Here is a 20,180-nt window from a genome sequence, read left to right on the forward strand (position 1 = left end):
GCGGGCCGTGCAGCTCCGAGGTATGACAGTCCTCACAGAGACGGGCTGACTCACCTCATGGGAACATAAATGGTACAATAACCTTCCTCGTCATTGTTTCATAATTAACTGCATTTTAAAAAAATATAATTTACTGCACACAGCATAACAAAAGTAGACAGATATTAATCCTTCTGACGCCTTAAGCACATCAATTGTTCAGTCCTCATGGAGCAGCTTTTCTCAGCCCAGTCCTCGGGGACCCCTGAACAGTCTGCATTTTTGTTTCCACCCAGCTGCCAGCCAATCACAAACACCGAATACCTGAGGACTAGGTTGCGAAACACTGTCAGTAAAGGAAAACAGTATGACCTAATGGATTACTCAGATGAACTCAAACACTCACCTGGCCCATAGGCTGGCTGGGGGGATCAGGCCTTGGGCGTAGGAGCTCTGGTACATGTACAGGCAGACCAGGTGTCCTGCTGTGTAGAAGCCCACCATGACACACAAGGCGTTAAAACCCAACCGGCTGATGGGGAAATGGCAGGCCCACCAAGTGCAGATCCCGATGAACAGCAGGTAGTACACAGCTGAGAAGGCGGACGGCAGGGTGATCCCTAATCACACACAAACACAAAGACACACATTACTGACCTGCCGATAACTGCAGCTTCAGGCCAACCTTAGTGCATCTCAACCCAGTCCTGGGGGACCCCCAGACAGTCCACATTTCTACTCCCTCCCAACACAGCTGTACTAGGTATGCGTGATTATTTCATTCAGGTTTGCTGAGAGCTGGGCGGAAGCAAAAATGTGACCCCTTTGGGGGTTTCTGAGGACTGGGTAGAGAAACCATGTCACCTGCGTTGGCTGACATTTCAGAAAGTCAGGCTAAAGGGATAATATGGAGGATAAATCTGTAGCATCGGCTGTAGGTGACAGACTTGGGGAAGGTGAGATGCACCTGCCAGAACACGCTTACCAGCCAGAGCCAGCAGAACCACGGCCAGGACTCGGGCCAGGTCCCGGAGCAGCCTGAGGGCCGTGGTGCGGATACGAGCTGCTAGGAGCGCCGTACGCATGGCGTGGGGGGGGCTCTCCTCGGGCTCGCTGGATAACGCCTGGCATTCTTCATCTCCCCCCAGTTCATCTTCCTCCTCATCCTCTTCCGCTTTATGTTCCTCCTCCTACAACAAGATATGGTTCATATTCAGGCCTGTCTACAGATCTTCACGTTCAACAGCTCTATGTGAAATAAGCTTTGTTATCTAGGAAAGGAGATACAGAGTCTTTCATTATTACCATCACATAAACATGCTAAGGAATATAAACTGCACACAAAATACAAGAAAATTACACATTTTGCGTCTTGATTACAAAAAAAAGCTATTCCCTCATTGCTAGAGACAAAACAACAATGATTTTCTACTACTTCTACAGTGGGACCTTGACCTAGGAGTGTTGTTAACAGAGATACAAGTGAATTATTTTGGTGTCAGAGCCTGCTGACTGCCTACATATTACAATGTGACCAGCAGAGGCCAGGTGCCATGAAAGAATGTACATAAACTCACGCCCCTCTGAGTTGGACTGAGTAGATAAGACTGGCGTTAATTCCCAGGCACGTAGCTGGCATAGTCCTGCTGACAAGCACTGCCAATCACAGTTAGACGTGACGACTACGGGTGATGCTCACAATGTCCCCCCTCGGCCCCCTAGATGTCACTGCCTGTCTGTCAGATTGTCATTCTTCCTAATTTCTTGTGTAAACATCCATCCATCTTCCAACCTCTTGTCCTAGTCTGTGCTGCCGGAGACGGGCCAGGAGTGCACACTGGACACACTGTCAGTCCATTGCAGTGAAAACACACGAACGCACATTCACACATCATGGACAATGTGGAGACACCAGTTAGCCTATCTGCATGGAAGAGACCGGAATACCCCCCCCCCCACCCCACCCCACAATGGAGGCAGAATTCAAACCCGTAACCCTGGAGGTGTGAGGCAACAGTGGTACACATCATGCTACTACATTCCTCTGTAAACACCAAACCGGAATTTACTTAAGCACGTACGCCTTTGCTTCCTGCAGCGACCCACTGAATAGCATTCATTGTTTACTGGGGTCATATAGTACAAGGTTTCTCAACCCAGTCCTCGGGGACCACCAGACGGTCCACGTTTTTGCTCTCTCCCAATTGGCAGGGAATTGGGAGAGAGCAAAAACATGGACCGTCTGGTGGTCCCCGAGGACCGGGTTGAGAAGCCCTGATATAGTACATTCTGTGCCGTTAACATTGTCAGCAGCACTAAGCTCATCGTGACACTTCCTGTGTGACACTTCCTGTGTTCTAGGACCCCTCTGGCAAAGAATGAAGGACCGGCGGAGACATCCTGGCAGGTCATGTGACTGCAGACCTCTGGTATGCTGGTGGATATCTCAGGTAGGCCTGCTGCTGCTCAATCAGACATGGCCGTACACAGACGCACAGACGCCTGCCAAAGTGTTTGCGTTGGCTTGGCTCGCCGGCCTGGCAGTCGGCTGTTTTTACACAGGCGGTATGAAGGGGGGGGGGGTATACAAAATAAATGATAATAAAAAAACGACACACAGGGAACTCTCCCCAACAGGTGAAAAAACAAGCTAAACAGTCCACGGATGCACACACCCTCCATTTTATTGATGTCGGAGGCTGGACAATGTCTGTAGGAACCGACGACAAGACGGCACAATCGAGACCTGGATATAAAGGAACAGTGTCACGGAAACAGCAAGCAAAACATTACACACAAAAACCTGCTCAGGTTATTTGCAGGCAGTCCCCAGGTTAGGAATGTGTGACATAGTAACAAATCGTACTTACGAGAGGACTAACATAAAGCGTATAGTTTTAAAAATTCAGGGTAAATACAACGCTCATGAAAATATACGGCTTCAGAAGTTTGTCAGCTCGAGGTACAATACAATACTGTTATTATTAATGTTCTGATTTACCTAGAAATTCTACTTAAACATATACCTGTCAGCAGCTAAACGACTTTGCAGTTCAGACCAGGTGATCCATCTGAAGCTAAACAGGTTTGGGCCTGGCCAGTACTTAGGTGGGAGGCCAACTAGGAAAGCTGGGATTCTGCTGGAGGAGGTGATGGTGTGGCCAACAAGGGAGCCCATCGGGGGGGGTCAGTGTGGGTCCCAGTGCCCCAGTGCAGTGACAGGGATGCTGTGCTGTAAAAATGAAGCTGTCCTTTGTATGAGACGTAAAACTGAGGTCCTGACCCTCTGAGGTCATATATGATCCCTGGACATAGGGGGGTGGTCCCCTGATGCCCTGGGTAAAATTGCCCACTGTGGCCCATTCTAATCATCCACTATATCTAATCGGTGAATTCTCTCCTGCCCCTTTAGTTACTGTGTGGTGAGCATACTGGTGCAGAATGGCTGTCACTGCATCGTCCAAGTGGGTGCTACACAGTGGGGGTTGCAGTGGCTCCTGTCGGTACTGTAATGTGCATTTTAAGTGTTATATACTGTAAATGTAATATTCATTCACTTTATCTTCTTTGTAACCTGAGGACTGCCCATACTCTCATCGTAAATAAGAGATCAAAAACATTAAACTACTTAATAGCTTATGAAATACTCAACTGTAATTTATCCTATAATATTTTATTTTACTCTACAAAATCGAAATCCACCTCTGCTGTGTGTGGAGTTTGCATGCCTTCCCCCTGTCAGACGGGTTCCTCCTGCAGTCCACTGGCATGCAGAGAGGGTAACTGGCTAACTGGCATTACTAAATTGCTCATGGTACCCCAGCCTTCTGCTGCCTGGGAGAGGATCCAAGCCCTTCCCCTGACCCTGAACGGGATACGAAGTTGGGAGGTGGATGGATATTCCAAAACAATCCAGATTTCTACACCCCATATACAAGATCTTTCCACGTATAAATTCACATAATGCTGCCTGCCCGCTCCCTCCCTCTCTCTCACTGCGTCACTGCGTTTTACAGGCCTGGTACTCCCAGGCACTGCAAGCCTCCCCCAGTAACCATGCAAAAGGTACAAACCCTGGAACAAGCAGACAATGTGCAACTGAAAACACTGAAGAAGCTTGGCAGGGAAACCACAGATACAAGACATGGCCAAATCCTGAGTGGCTGACTACCTAGTTTCAGGGTACATTTCACTACATAAAGTATCTTGTATCTTGCTTTCTTTATCCTGTTAGGCGGAAGGAACATCTGACTGTCCATTACATTCCCAGTGGGAACGCCATGGGAACTGTGCTTAGGGGTCAGCTGCTATGCTTCCTGCCCAGCCCCCGCTTCTCCCACATGGCCACTCCCTCCCCCACTGTGACTCCTCCCCCCCCCCCCACCCCACACTCACACACAGTCCTCATGAGCTGTTGGAAGACCTACCAGTGTCAAGGCCAATGATCATCAGTCTAAATGGACACCGTGATGGCAGAGTCCCCAGCACACAACAGTCCTGAGGGCAACATTCAGACACGCCCACCAGCAATTACCACGCACATAAGCAGCCAGTAATCAGCTGTGTATACAGACAATGTCTTCTTTGCTTGAGTTAGCCAGAGCCATTCGTCCAGCTTGGGAGCCAGTTTGAACTGCACTAGTCATCTCACACATAAACCAAGCGGAGTCTGAGAGGACAACACTGACGGGGAATTAGCTTCCATGGGAACAACGCAGCAGCATGATATCATATCCATGCCCTTCGACACAGATGCGCTGCTCCCATGCAGATGCTAATGTAAACTGTGTAAAGCTTCAATATACGAACATCCCCCCCCCCCAGAGTCAAAACAGATCTGAGATCAGTGGGAGACCTTTAACAGAGAATGACTGCACGTCCTGCTTTCATCAGCTCCCCAGGCAATCGTAAGCACTAGCAGCAGTGCTGTACACGTGTGTGCTGGCACGTGGGTGGGGGATCTTTCTGGGCTCCCCCTATCCACTGCCGGGCTGTGCAAAGCTGAACAATAGTGATAACTGAAGCCAGATGAGGACTTAGGCTTGGCCTGCTCCCTAATGGAACATAGCCTAGGGTGGCACGGATCCAGCATCCACATCAAAGCCTGCCCACGGACCACCTCCGCAGGGGCAAACTGCGTAGAACGGGCGCACGGTTCAGATGCAAGGTCCGGGCAAGGAACCTGGGGCCAGTATCGATCCATACGGGCCTCTTGGTGCGGTGCACTTATGCCGATGACACATTCACCCATCGTTTAATTCATTATTTCACACTGGCAATAAGGCATGACTCCCAACACCTGCCAGGCCCGTAATTTACAAAGGATTTTATAAGTGAAAAGAAGCTGAGACAACAAGATCACCTAAGAGGTGTATATTTTTCAATTTAACATCAGTGAGGGGAAATGGTTTCCACATATTTCTGTCTACAGTACAATAGGCGAGGGGGGAAAAAAATCATTAATTGTCCTAATAAAGTGTTCTATTTTTCTGCGCTACCAATAACTGGGGTGGTGTTTGTTTCTGCGGTTGCCTTGGTGACGGAGAGGGACGCCACAGCATGCTTTGGCAGCCGCGCCGGGCGCGCGCGGGAACACGTGGATGAACGGGCGGCCGAGAGAAAAGGGGGGGAGGGGTGAGAGAGAGAGAGAGAGAGAGAGAGAAAGAGAGGATGTCTGATGAAGAGGGATGGGGGGGCTGAAACACGGACAAGGAAATGGGGGGGGGGAAATCACATCAGAAAAGAATTGTCAAAATTTTTATTGCTTGTGTTTCGTGGGAGCAGCTAGCGTTTGAATGAGAGGCTATGGGAGGGGGGGGGGACTGGGAATGTGTTTGTGACCACTGAGCATTGCTGCTGTGTGCCCATGCCAGCCTCCAACGCCCAGGTTGTGGAAACCAAGAGGCCAAAACAATCGTCCTTTGTCACCAGCGAGCATGGAGCCCACCCCATTACCTCAGCATCGTGTTGGTGGCCCAAGACGAAATCGCAGTAAACACGTCATGTCCGAACAATGAAAGGCCAGAGCCCGGCTCTGGAGCTCACTAACTGAAGGACATGAACATGTCTAAGGCAGAAATACGGGAAAGAGGTGCCAAGGCTCACTGGCAAGAATTTCAGCCTTTGAGAACAAACCACAGCAGAGAGGAAGTGATTCTTTGTCAGGGGATTTTGGGGGAAGTCACTCTTTGCCCGGCGAGTTAGAAAGTCTGCTAGTCACCTTTGCCAACATTCATTTTCTCACAGACGTGCGACGCGCGCCCCCTGCCCCCCCCCCCCCCGAGACGTGCTGCCACACTCGGCACCCTACCGTCCTCACTAACTGCAGCTGTGGGCACGGCCGATTCTGTAATGCGATCTGCCCACGCACTCCCCCCCCCACGCAACCCTGTTGCTCGAAATGACTCTGCTCCCCGCGTCAGAAGCGTTGTGTGTGCCCCCCCCCCCCAGACGTTTTACAGCCGAGCTACAGCTGCACGACGGTCTTTTCTGTTTATCTTTTAACTAGTTTTTATTCAATTTTAAAGCATGGCAATTATAGCCACCTACCAGCCAGTGCGATGAAGGTCAGGAAAACACAGCAAAGATAGCTGTACATTTTGAACCTGGACCAGGGGGGGGGTTTTTCCACCTTTAACGAGGGCTCAGTATTACGGGCGGCAGCTTCTGCTGTGCTGTTCGCTGTGGATGCCGGGGGGTGAGATGCCACACGTCACAGGCTTCTCTGACGCGTGGCGACGTGGCTGCTTCCACTTCCTGAGCTGCCTGGCAGGAAACCCTCAACCCCATCGAGCGCGTGCAGCGGGCAGAAGGCGAGAAGATGCTCCTGCGGATGGCTGTCCCACTCCATCCGCCCAAAGCACAGACCATCACTTTGCCCAGGACCCCTGAAATGTCTCTGTGCTCAGCTCACCTTGCGTGCAGCTTCCAATTCCCGCTCTTTATCCCTCCCGCCCATCAGCCGATAGCCAAGGATCAGGGTGACCAGTGAGGCGAGGAAGACGCCCAGGTCTGGGGTTATAAGGCGCAGCACCATCCAGTGATCATTCAGGGGTAACCTTTTGGGGGGAGGGGGGTTTGGGTTACATACACAGGCAGACACAAAGACACAGCACAAGAAAGAACACTTCAGTCTCTGTCAAGCTAGTAATCTGCACTCCGATTATTTATGACACATAAGGAAAAAAGATTTTAATGTTAAAAATAGTTGAAATGTCATGAGTAGAAATATGGAAACGTATAAGATCTTTATATGCAAGAAGCATAAGGAAATTATGAATTTTGTATCGCTTCCAGATAACACTCCGGCTAAACTCCAACAAAATGGATTTAAGTAAGACAGAGTTAAGTGTCAAGTAGAGGTGGGAAGTTACAAACATTGCAAAAGTTCCTTTATCTATACTGAAGCTGAACCTGAGTTTGCGTCTTGGTTTACCTAGTCTGTATGATAAGGGTTCTCATCAAAGGGAGTTTTTCGGCATTTGCAGCCCAGAAAAAACATTCTACTGAAATGGATCGATGACAGACCACCTACGCTCTTGGGATGGCACAGATTAGTATTTAATGCTATACCGATGGAGTATTTGACCTACGAGAAATCATAATGAGCACTCTGGTATCTGTTACTTAAAATAATTTTGCATGTGTCATTCCATTTTTTCTGTGTGAGGCAATGGAAGACTATCTGCCCATTTAGTATTTTGTTTTCTTCCATTTGAATGTGAGCAGTATTTCTGTGTTAAAGTTGAAACTGTAATTAAGATAGAGAGATGCAAATGATCTTTCAGAGAGTTTCAAGCAGCAACACGTGAAAATAAATTTAGGTACTGGCAGGAAAAAAATTGAAAAATTAGCCCATGTTAAATTTTGAACATACTTTTTCATAGACAAAGATACCAACTCATGATCTTTAATGATTTTTAAGATATGGACATTGGGGTACCCCCTAACTTGATGAGTGGGGGACCTCACTTTCATTTCCACAGCCATTGATTGTGGGATTTTGCTATGAATCTCCTGAATTTTTTTTAAATGTCTGCAAAGCACTTTGTAAACCCTGCGGTTAAAACAGCACTATATAAATAAAGACTGCTTGATTGATTGATTTCAATGGATAATTTCATTGTGGTTGAAATAAACAACGACAAGGCATAAGCTGGCAAAAGAGAGTACAAAATGTGCTTCATATTCATGAAAATATTTTTTTAAAAGTGACATTTTTGGACAGAGAAATGATTGGTGGAATCCGAAGCGGTTTGGGCCAGTTTTGACATTACCCTCCAGTCAATGTGCTTGTGTGTCAGTAGCTAATAAAGCCAACCCCAGCTGCCCCCAAACACATACCTGGATACACCGATGTGGTGCGTTAAGGTCTCCCAAGAGCTGCCTGTCAGACAAGACCAAGCAAAGGACAGTTAGCATTCCGCACCCTCTGCCAGGCCCCCGTTCCGCGGCGATGAGTCAGAGCGCTGCTGGGTTTCAATGGGCAACGGGCAGCCAGCGCTGCTGGGTACTGAGTTCTGGGTATTTGTACGTAGTGCAATGGCAGCAAAGTTGAATTAATCTAATCTAATCCGCAACACTTTACTTGATGCGGCACAATTACTTAGTAATAACGCAGTTACTACTGAAGTACAAATTATGAACACATCATGAACAAATATAGTTGCTACATAAGGTAAAAAATGTGTTGCAATTCATTAAAGATGAACAAGCATGAGATCAGTATTTCACTTCTGTTATTCACTGCTTGTTCCTTCAGTAGTTCACAAAGGTTTACAGAATCAACAGATATAGTAACAAATATAGTAACTGCTTGAGATAAAACATCACAATCCATTAACGTTGACATGAAATCAGTATATAACTAAGACTTAGTTCGTGGTTACTTAATAAATAAGTAATAGCATAATACTATATCATTTGTGCTCAGTCAAGTAAAGTGTTACTATTTAATCTAATTTGTGGAAGAGAAGAAGCTGGGAACCTGGCTGAATCACAGACCCACAGAAAACTTTCCAGTCATTAAGATAAAAAGAAAAATGGGGGGATATTATAGTGTCAAAGAACATAATCTGATATCTGAGAAGTGTTCTGATCTAAGCATTTATCCTCATTCTGGACTAAAAGAACAATATTGCTGAGGTCCTTGGGCCGCCCTCCGCAGCAGCCACCCAGGGGGTCCTTACAGTTGTGTCCCAGCTCATTGTCCAGCCCTGGGATGGTGTGCAGGCATATCTGGAAGGTTAGATGTGCCAGCAGGAAGAGCAGGCTGGTGCAGAGCAGGGCTTTGGTGAAGCGTCCTGTATGGCCTGCAGGGAAAACACATGCAGGCGATGCCTCATTAAAAGAAGCTCGAGAGAAATAACAAGGGTGCCAGTTTTACGGGGGCATATTATGGCAAGTGGCGCTTTCCCTGGATTGGCGCTGCTGAGAACTTGGTATCAAGTACAGACCAGGTTTAGAAATGCAGACGCCTTGCAGACCATTTCCCGGTTCCTCACTCTACGGCGATTCCCCCACAGTGGGGCTGCTTTATGAGTGGCGTTTCTGCAGGGCTCCTCATGCTCTGGATGCTGTAACCGGCATGAAGATAGGGCCAGGGGTTCGTAAAATAACGCTGCGTTCCATCACCCATACCAATGAGTAAAGGATGAGAAAAGCGAGAATGTGATTTAGCGAGAATCTGGTTCTTTAAGGCGACGGGGTCCCAGTGACAGGGGTACTGAAGGACGGAACGAGGTGATGAACCAGACAGAAAACAAATACACGTCTCGCATATGTAAAAACCACGAGACGGACCATTGCTTCTGAACTCTCCTCCCAACTTCAAACAATTTTCAAATACATACCGCCCTCCAGAGGGGCTAATCCTGGATGTCATCCCCTCCCCAAAACACACTCCCTTTTCACAAGCATAAGTGACTAGGCTACATGAGCAGTTTAATCATTAAGGGGTAAATTACACGATGCAGACTGCACTTTACAATAACCAATGAAGACTTAACAAAGATCAACTGAGGCTTTAGAACAAGTTTGAATACTGCAACCCCTGATTAACAAGGCTGTGGACTTTAAACTGCTGCAAACAGCAGCCAACGCCGAACAGGTGACCAGCAGAATTCCAAGAAAGCAAATCTGCTACTTGCTGTTTAGCTCTCACTGCATAACAATCCCAATCGTCACCAGTAGTCGCTTCTGCACTATTGCCCTTTTGTTCACTATTCAGGTATAATTCTTTTATTTTTATATAATATGTAGTATTACTGGAGAGAGGGCAAAGTTTTTTGTTGTATATGAATAATGACAATAAAGATGTTCTATTTGTAGCTGTGATGCCTTAAAAGACTTGAAGCAAGAGGTCAACAATGACTGGCAGCTCCCAAACATGAGCATGGTTTAAATTAATGGCCATTGGTCAGCTTCCCTGCAGTGTACTCAATGCTGAGAGAGTGTACAGCGCGTTCCTCCCACCCCCTTCCTCCATAAAGCCATCAGTTCTCATTGCTGGTATGAACGCAGAACTCCAGTAAAACCAAGCGTTCCTACTGTAGAAGCTGCACATGGAGGTGAGGCCCACAAAACTCAACAGAAGGATCTTTTTCTGGGACTGAATAGCTGGAGAAGATTTAGCAGCTGTAATTAGCATGTGTTTGGTTGCACTTTGGTTTCAGTTTATAGTAACAGTGGTCTTCGTGGCCTGAGGAAAAGGCCAGTTTTATGGCTCATTTACATCGCAGTTACCCTCTCAAATTAACGACACGTGGAACACTTCATTTCATTATGCAATTTTGATTTACAATTGTCTGAATTTTAACGAGTCATAAATCCATCCTCAGTCCAAACACAGCTATTGAAATAACGGCTGATGTCGTTATAAATACGTATGGTTCTGTTGACCCAGATACAAGGCTCAAATACTGGTATTTCGCCAATACATCTCCTTTTGCAACTTAAAAAAAATAAAATCAAGTCAATTTCTGCTTCCAAAAACACATTTCACGTTTCACGTTCATATCCAATTTCCAGTTTTAGTCCAACCCGAACCCAATGAGACCAGCTGAACTTTGTGGAAACCTGATTTTCCCTCCCCCAGAACTGAATTTATAATGCTTTATCTCTGCTGGAGATGCATTTCAGCTTTCAGGTCTTCATGGAAAACGGAGCTGGATCTTGAAGGATATCTAAATCTTCAACAGCCCCATTCTGCCAGGAACACTGGCATTTCCAGGTGCGATCAGCCAAATGGGCGCAGTCCCAGCCATCACCAAAGACTTCTCGGGGGTCCCACGGGACTGTGAGAAAGCCAGCCGCCTTCCACGCTGCATTTGGGACACGTGAACAATGGAAACAATTCAGGGCTCAACACAAAGCTCCAAAGACTATTCGAATTTTTACCTGTTTATGAAACTGGATATTTAAAAGGAGTGGTTCAGGTTAAGTACCCCATTCAACAATGGGAGTCCTCTAAAGGCTTGAACCCACAAGTTCCGAGGCTATTCCTATTTGTCACCCCCGCACCACCACCCCCCACGCAGTGAAGGCATATAGTCTAGTCCAAAGTTTCTCAAACCAGTTCTCAGGGATCCCCAGACAGTCCACGTTTTTGCTACCTTCCAGCTCTTCTGGTATTTGGAATTCTTGATTGTCTGGTGCTGGGAGATGGGAGGGAGTAAAACCTAGACTGTCTTGGAGGACTGAGTTGAGAAATACTGGTCCAGCCAACCAGAAGGCACTGGTGATTTCATCAGTCGTACTGTTTCGTAATAGTGGGTAAATGTCCGTAGATAAAAATGTCACACATGCATTAACTGAAGCACTACGGGTTTTATAGCTGAAGCTCAGGGCATCTGCATGTCCTGGTCAAGCTGGGAGGTGAAGCTTTTATATAAATGCTTATTCTAAAACATACCTTTAGCTTGCTGCTAACTGCATTATTTCCCGAACTTTGGAGATGGATATGAAAACTAGTAACAAGCTGGAGTCTGCAGCGTACAAACAGGCAGCCATCTGGTAAACTACCATGCTATGAGCAAACTGGATGCGTTACAGATGACTTGACTCACAGAAACGGTTAATCCACCGACAAGAGTATGGCCCTGATTAATTTAGCCCAGGGCTTCACTCTAATCCTGCAAATCACCATGCAGACACTACAGACCTGTAGGGGCAGGAAACAGACACCATTGCTATGTCCCGTCCTCCTGCAAGAGGAATTCAAAGTGCTATAAAACCGTAAAAGACTTTGCACAGATGTATGACACATTAAGAAGCATCTCTGCTTGCCTAGAGCCGACTTCCTCTACATCGGTTTTTTTTATAACCTGGTTTACTTCCTGCTTCAGTTCCATAATTAATGATTTGACGTGGAAATATCACACAAGCTTCTTGCGTGACCTGTTGCTAAGATTTGGGGCAGTGCTGGGTTGAGCACTGATTACTGGATCATCTTCATCTCACAGAATACTACATGACAGCATTATAACACGCTATAATGAGACTGTAAGGCAGATATAAATGGAGCAGAACTGTATCACCATACAACACCCCTCACCCGGGGTGCAACCGTAGCTGTGGTGCTCAAAATAGCTACTTACCCTACGCAATTCTTACAGTGTTTTGACAGCTGTCTGTCTATGTGCCAGCTTTACTAAAACCAATGAGAACATTATAATGGTTATAGACCCAGAGGTGTCTATAGTACTGTACCATTTAATCCTGAATTTGTTTTAAAATTGGGGAGGAAAAACAATCAATCAGTTAATAAGAATACAATCTGTGTTTCCCTGCAGCCGAATCAGAATTTGGAAAGATGATTTCCGATGAAGAAAGTGAGTTGATGCAGCCTTTCCTGGATCCCAGCTTGTTCTGAACGTCGACTGAAATTTGCACCCATGGTCTCTGTATGGGCACCTTCAGCTGGCCCACGTTAATCCCTTCACCGCGAAAGCTGGGCCAGTTGTGAAACCCTACGCAAAGCCAAAGAGCCTTGGGGATGGTGAGAGACTTTCCGTGAAATGTGATCGCAGAGTTTAGAAAACTACCCCTCAACATTTTAAACAAATTAACAGTTTCATATCAAGAAGCTCGCAAGGGATTTAGAAATGTCTCCCGCCTCACGGAAAAAAAAACACATGGTATTCAAGATGAGGGCAAGGTTTTTACACTCCTCAGGGTTGTCTCAAGTCCAGGAAGATCGCTAGAGTTTGTTTTGAATTCTATCATTTCATGGCAGAATGAAGGTAGATACATGTTACCAGCTAAAGTTAAAATAGAAAGTGAAAGGTCCCGCCTGTGGGCACGCAGAGGGCAGGGAAGGCGCTTCCTCATTCTGGAATAATGGGGAAAGATATCACCCCCCACCACCACCACCACCATTTCATTTTTGTCCATTTTCAAGGTCTCGCTTTTCGAAAGGTGACCTCTAGCGAACGTGTTTGTCTTTCCAGAGCCCAAATATACTGCTGGATTTTACAAGTCCAAAGTAAACAGCAGGTATTTTGAAAGGACGATAGGGTAATCCTGAAGGGCGGCACAGCGCAGGCTCTGTAAACCGGCTAGGGCGAGGCCTTCCTCACATACCTTAAACAAAGAACAAACAGCCCCCCCACCCGCCTTCTCTGTAGCCACAACCCTTGCCAGTGACTATGGTTGAGCAGGCCCCTGTGATCAGAAAGTAGCTGGTTCAAATCCCAAGGCTGACAGACTGAGGGACACTTAAGCAAGGCCCTTAACCCCCCAGCTGCAGGGGTGCTGCACACTGGCTGACCCTGCACTGTAACCCCCAAGCTAGCCCCCACCAATATGTGTGTCTCATAGTCAGGAAGAAAGGACAGGTGAAAGGAGAATTTCAAACAAAGTATCACTACCCATCTGTTTTCTATACCCGCTTGCCTTGTGCAGGGTTGTGGGGGTCCAGAACCTATCCTAAAAGTTAGGGGCTCAGGGCAGGGAATATCCCCCGATGGGGCATCAACCCATCGCAGGGCACACACACCATTCACACCCACGAACACCTTTTGGACTGCGCTGAGAAACCGGAGAACCCAGAGGAAACCTCACGACGACACGGGGAGAACATGCAAACTCCACAACGACACGGGGAGAACATGCAAACTCCACACACATAGAGCTGGGGAAAGGACTCGAACCCTGGTTTCCGGAGGTGTGAGGCAACAGTGCTAACCTCAGCCCTTCCTTCCACCAAAGGATCCCTGTTCTGTTCTATTTACAAAATGTCCCCCTTCCAGTTGACACTCTTAAGGCAACGTGAGTGTGGCAGCGCGTGATTCCGTTATGCTTCTAAAATCCGTTTTACTTCACTGGCTCTCCCTGCGTACGTATTTTATGTTACCCTTAGTAACAACGCTGGTGGTTCCAAAACTCTAGGATGGCATGGGAAATATTTTTGGCATAAAGCACGCCAGGATTAAGTCCAGTTTTTGGCAACAGGTAACACAGCGATCATCCAAATAACAGCAGCTTAAAAAGGAAAAATAAAACATTTAAACGCAATTATCACTGACTGGCTTCAGCTTCTTGTGGCAAACTCGGGCCTCGTAAAGAGGAACGAGCGCCAGACCTCCACCCCACAGCACAAATAAATGCATCGCCATTTCCTGCACGAAGATCCTCGTCCTTCTACCGTGATTATGTTGCCTTTCTCCGCTTTCCTGCCAATTCCAAGGTCAGCTGCTGTGTGCGAAAATTATTTTTTTACTGCGGAAATAAGATCAGAGCTGAAACAAAACAGAACCGTTTGGGACCTTGGTTCCTTCCTGTGTTAGAGGTCACATCACAGACATCCTCGTGGGACAGCTCAACACAGGGACCAAATGATGCAAAAACTTTAATATTGCACATGCATGTCCATCAGATTGAGTACATAGTAAAGTGCATGCGTGTCTTCTTTTGAACCCCTGGAAAATGCTGTTCTGACCCTGATTTCACATTTTTACAGACCAAAGTACACTATTCTACAACTGGCACAGTAGGAAATTATTTGACCAAAATGTTGTGGGTTAAACTGGGAGTTGTATTTTACAAATGAAATATACAAATCTGTGTGTTGTTGGGTAAACTAACCATATTGTAAGTGTTGTTGGGTAAACTAACCATGATGTAAGTGTTGTTGGGTAAACTAACCATAATGTAAGCTGAATTGCATAAATGTGTGCATAATATACCACTACTACTACTACTGCAGGCGGGGTGGTGATTCTGAGGATAGGGATCTTGCCAGCACTCAGAAGGTTGCTAGTTTTAATCCCATGAATGCCAGCGGTGATCCTACTCCATTGGGCCCTTGAGTAAGGCCCTTAACCTGCAATTGCTTCTTCCTGGGTATGATGTTAATCTACATACAGCCCTATAAGGAGGTTCTCCAACTTATAGGAAAAATTTGGGGGTTGGTGGCAGGATTGACACTCCAGCTACCAGAATAAAACTGGTTCATTCAGACTAGTGTGGTGCTGAGGTGTCACCCACTGCATGGCTGTGCTTGGGTTCTCATCCCTGAGGTGGTTTGTCGTGTTGGGTGCGGCAAGGCGCTATAATCAGCGTGCGCTCCTTCCCTACTAATAAAACACATATAATAAATATAATAAGACAGATTTACTGAAGATTTATTGAACATTGTTACACTTCAGCATTTAATAAAGTGATGTATTAAAATATGCATCTCAAAAGATGTTTCTCGAACAAGAAAAATAGTTAAAGAAAGACTGTGATGAGGTTAAGCAGGCTGTGACCTCATCTTGGTGATTAATCACTCTTTGTCATGTAATGGGCCTTTCAAAGATCTTCACCCTGTGTTCTGTTAAGTGTCGTCAGACTCCAAAAAGATGGGCCGCTTTCCTTTGTATATTCAAGGCATTATGTTTTTAAGTACATTATGTATTTAAGGACTATGCTTAGAAATTCAGTAAGCTTTTATCCGCAGGGTGAAAGATCAGTGCTTTGAAGACAGCCATTACATAACTGTGAGGGTGATTTTCACACACACAAGCGCTCCCTACAGCATCAAAAGCTGTCTCCACACACAACAACTAACCACACAACTAACCCTAACTCTACCCTCCTTCTCACAATAACTCATGTACTATTTCAGGTACAGACATTATGAAACCTTTCCAAATTCCATATAAACATGAAAAGACTCTTTCACTTTACTGAATACTAACTGTTGCACTGTTTTAAACTGATATTATGTATCATTGTGCTTACTTTCTTATAATAATCATGTATGATGTTGCAGTAGAGAGACTGCTACCTCAGCGTAACAACACTTGCAGAGACTTGCCATCAAAACTACAATGTAATCTCTTACTGATACATCCCCAACGGATTGTCCTTGTACTCAGGTTCTCATCGAAGCTGGCCGTTTAACATCCATTCTTTCCATCCTCTTGCATGATGCTTGATTCACATGCTCTTAATAGCTGCCATTGACAGGGGCCTTGTGGTGTGGAGAGTGACAGGCTGAAAGACCAGCTAAAAGCACATAATCTCTGACACATTGGGACTAAGCATCAGGAGGTCATTCTGTGTTCAGTGAGAAAACTCTTTGCGGGTTATTTCAACAAGAGGCGTACAGTTAAAGACAGGTGTGATTACACACATTGGAACGGAACCATAGATAAAGCACTAAATTTCATTACATTCGAATGAACCCCGTGAGCATTCTGCGTGACAAACACGACTCCAAGCAAACATCCTAGGAGATGAGATAATGGTCAACACTGGCTGGAAGCGTATACCACAGGGACCCAAGCCAAACGATGGAAGACGAGCCCAGCGCACTTCCAGAGAAGCTAGTCTCAGCAAGAGCTGGACAGAGGTTACAGAACCAGAACATTGATCAACTAGTTGAATGTGTTTCAGCAAATCCCCCGTGGGTTTATTTTTGCCAAAAGGCCGCCATACCCTTGCCAGTGACAAAAACACAGAACTTCTCAGGAGGAAAACCGAGAATGTTCTAGGGCTGAACACCTTAACTTCCCTGACTGGAAGACCTTTAATGATGCCATGGGAAATTAGCTCCAGTTAAGGGTGGGATGTGGAAGGAGCAGTGGTCCACAGAACGAGGTTGGTGGGTTTTCCAGGCACCATACCCAGTGGTGAGAGTTAAAACCCTAACCCTAAACCCTAACCCTAAACCCTAACCCTAACCCAACCTTTCTCTACGCTATAAAACTACACAACACTAAAGCACATGCTGCTCCCTCACCCACACGGACCAGCTGACTCCAGATGTTCAGAGGCTGGGATCCCTGTGGCCCCGTACTCTGCTGCTGCTGCTGTGGCCGCAGCCAATTCCAGTTTTTCTTCCCCTGAACCCCCATTAATTAGGCACATCTGGATACTCATCCACGAGCCAAAAACTGTCCCTCAGGAGAACAGGACAAAAAAAACGATGGTTTTCATTAAATTGTTCATACGGTTTGCTGTCAGCTTCACAAATTTGGTAGTGCACTGGATTTTCCTGTAGGAAATTGGGCCCACGCTGTCTCCCAGAGGGCGGACTCCATGATCTGTCCAAAGGACAGCAAGTCGATCATTTTATCAACTAAATACAAAATATCCCTGAATGGTATCTACCCCACTAACAATTGTTCATTTCTAGGAACGTTTACTGGTCACTGCAATTAAGGTATGGAAACGTTCAAAGTGTCCAGTGTTCCTGATGCTCCCAGAACGTTACACCACTACTGCAACAACTACTGAGAATATTAACAAATCAATAAATGAAGGGTATGGTAGGGCAGTGGGGAGCCCTGTGGCTGTACACCACGAAGGTCATGGGCTCAAACTATACACACATAGCATTTTTGTTTTTTAAAGGATGTTCAGGTAATAATGTTATCATGCTGACGCTGACAGAACCTGTGTTACAAAGTAAAACATGGAAATTAACGTTACAGTAAGAACGTTCTCTGCCAACCTCGAGAGGACCTTCACATAACATTGGCTGAAGTTCTGGGAATGTTCCCTGCTCTCTAAACAAATAAAAGGTGTTCATTAACATTTGAAATAATAATAGTATAATTTTAAAAACACACAAAAATTAACCTACTTCCTGTTCATTTTCCGGGGAAAATACAGTAGCAACCAGTTTATTTCAGGCCTTATCGCAAAACAGGAACTGTAAGGCCCTCTGAAATTCTAGAGCGTGAAGGAGTTGATAAGTTGAAACAACAAATCTCGACACACCTAGAGATCGGCGTAATCCCTATTGTTTCTCCACCAGCCGACTGGGGCCGTTTTGCTAGCTCCCACTGCACCAGGGAGAGGTCAGGATGTGGAAAAATCCCTCCCACGGCTGAAAACACACGCAGCGTGTGTGAGTATTTGAAGCACATAGGAAAATCTGCCTGCGCAAAAGAAAGCTACACATGGGTGTTTTGTGAAAGCCTGGACCTCTGGGGAATTGCAGGAGGTGACCCAGCCAACATAAACACAGCTGAACCGCAGCCTTCCGCTACACAATTCCATACACACGCGTGCAAATGCACATTACACGTGTGCATAAAGTCAACACGCTTCGTTCTGCACCCCGTTAAAACAGCTCTGTCCATCCTGCAGGGTGGCATCGGCGGGGCACCGTCTGAACCCTTTCCAAGTGTGTCAAAGTGACGAGCTTTGTGGCTTTTCATTTACCAAAACAATGCCATCCACCCCCTAGGAACAGCGTCAGGAAAAGATGAGTGTGTTACAAGAAAGGCCTGATGCACTTCGATGCAAACAGAAACAGCAGGAATCCTGGGAAGAAAGATCACTAACAAAGAAACTCTACACAAGTTCCCAATAACAAGAACTCCCAAAAATGCCATCCTCGGACTGAACTTGGAATTTGCGAGCAGGACAAACAGTCAGAACTGAAGCAACAGCAAGCCAGGAATTCCAACTAATTTCAAACAGACCCCCCACATAAACTGCCAAACTGTTTATGTTACCCTTGACATTGTACAGTGGAAAATATTTCATGTTTTCTACATTATCTACAGAACTGAAGGATTGAATCTACATAGGTCTTTGTCAAGAGGGGCAGGAATAGCTACTCGAAAACAAAACTCCAGTTAAAAACTCGATAAAAATCAGGGAACGTACTGGCTGACGTGTTCGTCAAACATTCAGTTAGCGATACTGTCACAGTCCAGTAAGCAGCATTAAGCTCCTACTGGTCCTACTGAACTGGCTTTCAGATACCAGCATGCTGAACATGCCTACACACACCTAAGCTGAAATTACTATAAACATGAAACTACCTAGAAAAATGTCATCATGGTGGCTTCACAGCAGCCATTTCCCTTTATGGACTTTCACACTGCCCTGCCTTGCAAATTTATATAAAAAAAATTCCCAGGTCATTTAACACTGAAATACATATAACCATTCTGTGACCACAGTCAGTTTGTATAAACGGATAGAGGCAGCTGGTTTGGCAGCAAGACTTTGCTTACATGTTGTACAAAAATACAACTACAGTCATGGCTTGGTTAACGACGTCCTGACTAATGTCACGCTATAATGACAGACCTTCCATAGAGATACAATAAATTCATTCGAATAGCGGTGAAACGTTAAGAGGTTGTCAAACATATCAAATTAAAAGTATCCATGCATCCATTCATTTTCTGTACCTGCTCACGGGGACCGGAGCCTATCCCAGAGACTACGAGCACAAGGTAGGGAACAACCCGGGATGGGGCTGGAACCCATCGCAGGGCACAGTCACACGCCATTCACACCTACGGGAAATTTGGTAACTCCGTTCAACCTCGGCATGTTTCTGGACTGGGAGGGGAAACTGGAGGAAACACCACAGTGACATGGGGAGACTCGAACCCGGGTCCCCAGAGGTGTGAGGTAACAGTACTTACCACAGCACCGCCTGTATTAAAAATATCAATTTTATCATTTAAATTTGTATACAATTAAAATGCAAAAAGAAAGGTGCAGTATAATACAGTACAGCACTATATTAAATTTATATGATTTTGAAGATAGTCTCTATTGTGATGTCATTGAATTGTCTTAATTTCTGTGCTTCACTTCAAAGATAAGAGAAGACCACCAAACACCAAATACTCTATGCAACTGGTAAGTACGGCACATTACAGTAATATTACAGTATTAATACTGGTATTAATTCATTATTATTAATCTATGTGAACATTATGTATGCATGCTAATGTTAGGCT

The 20,180-nt window shown here is 45.8% G+C and overlaps 1 protein-coding gene across 4 annotated transcripts in view; it reads right to left on the bottom strand.

Annotated features, from left to right (window-relative positions):
* The window catches only part of piezo1 (piezo type mechanosensitive ion channel component 1 (Er blood group)), a 68,006-nt gene that overhangs the window by 26,130 nt on the left and 21,696 nt on the right, over window positions 1–20,180 (bottom strand). For all 4 annotated transcript variants that reach the window (XM_023790744.2, XM_023790745.2, XM_023790743.2 and 1 more), the window contains 5 exons: window positions 9,168–9,290; window positions 8,323–8,365; window positions 6,893–7,037; window positions 965–1,169; window positions 386–599 (listed from right to left, as the gene is read on the bottom strand). In XM_023790744.2, coding sequence (XP_023646512.2) covers window positions 386–599; window positions 965–1,169; window positions 6,893–7,037; window positions 8,323–8,365; window positions 9,168–9,290 — 730 coding nt within the window. The remainder of the gene's footprint in view (window positions 1–385; window positions 600–964; window positions 1,170–6,892; window positions 7,038–8,322; window positions 8,366–9,167; window positions 9,291–20,180) is intronic.

Source organism: Paramormyrops kingsleyae, chromosome 11 (assembly GCF_048594095.1).
Source record: "Paramormyrops kingsleyae isolate MSU_618 chromosome 11, PKINGS_0.4, whole genome shotgun sequence".
In the NCBI taxonomy this organism is placed as follows: domain Eukaryota; kingdom Metazoa; phylum Chordata; class Actinopteri; order Osteoglossiformes; family Mormyridae; genus Paramormyrops; species Paramormyrops kingsleyae.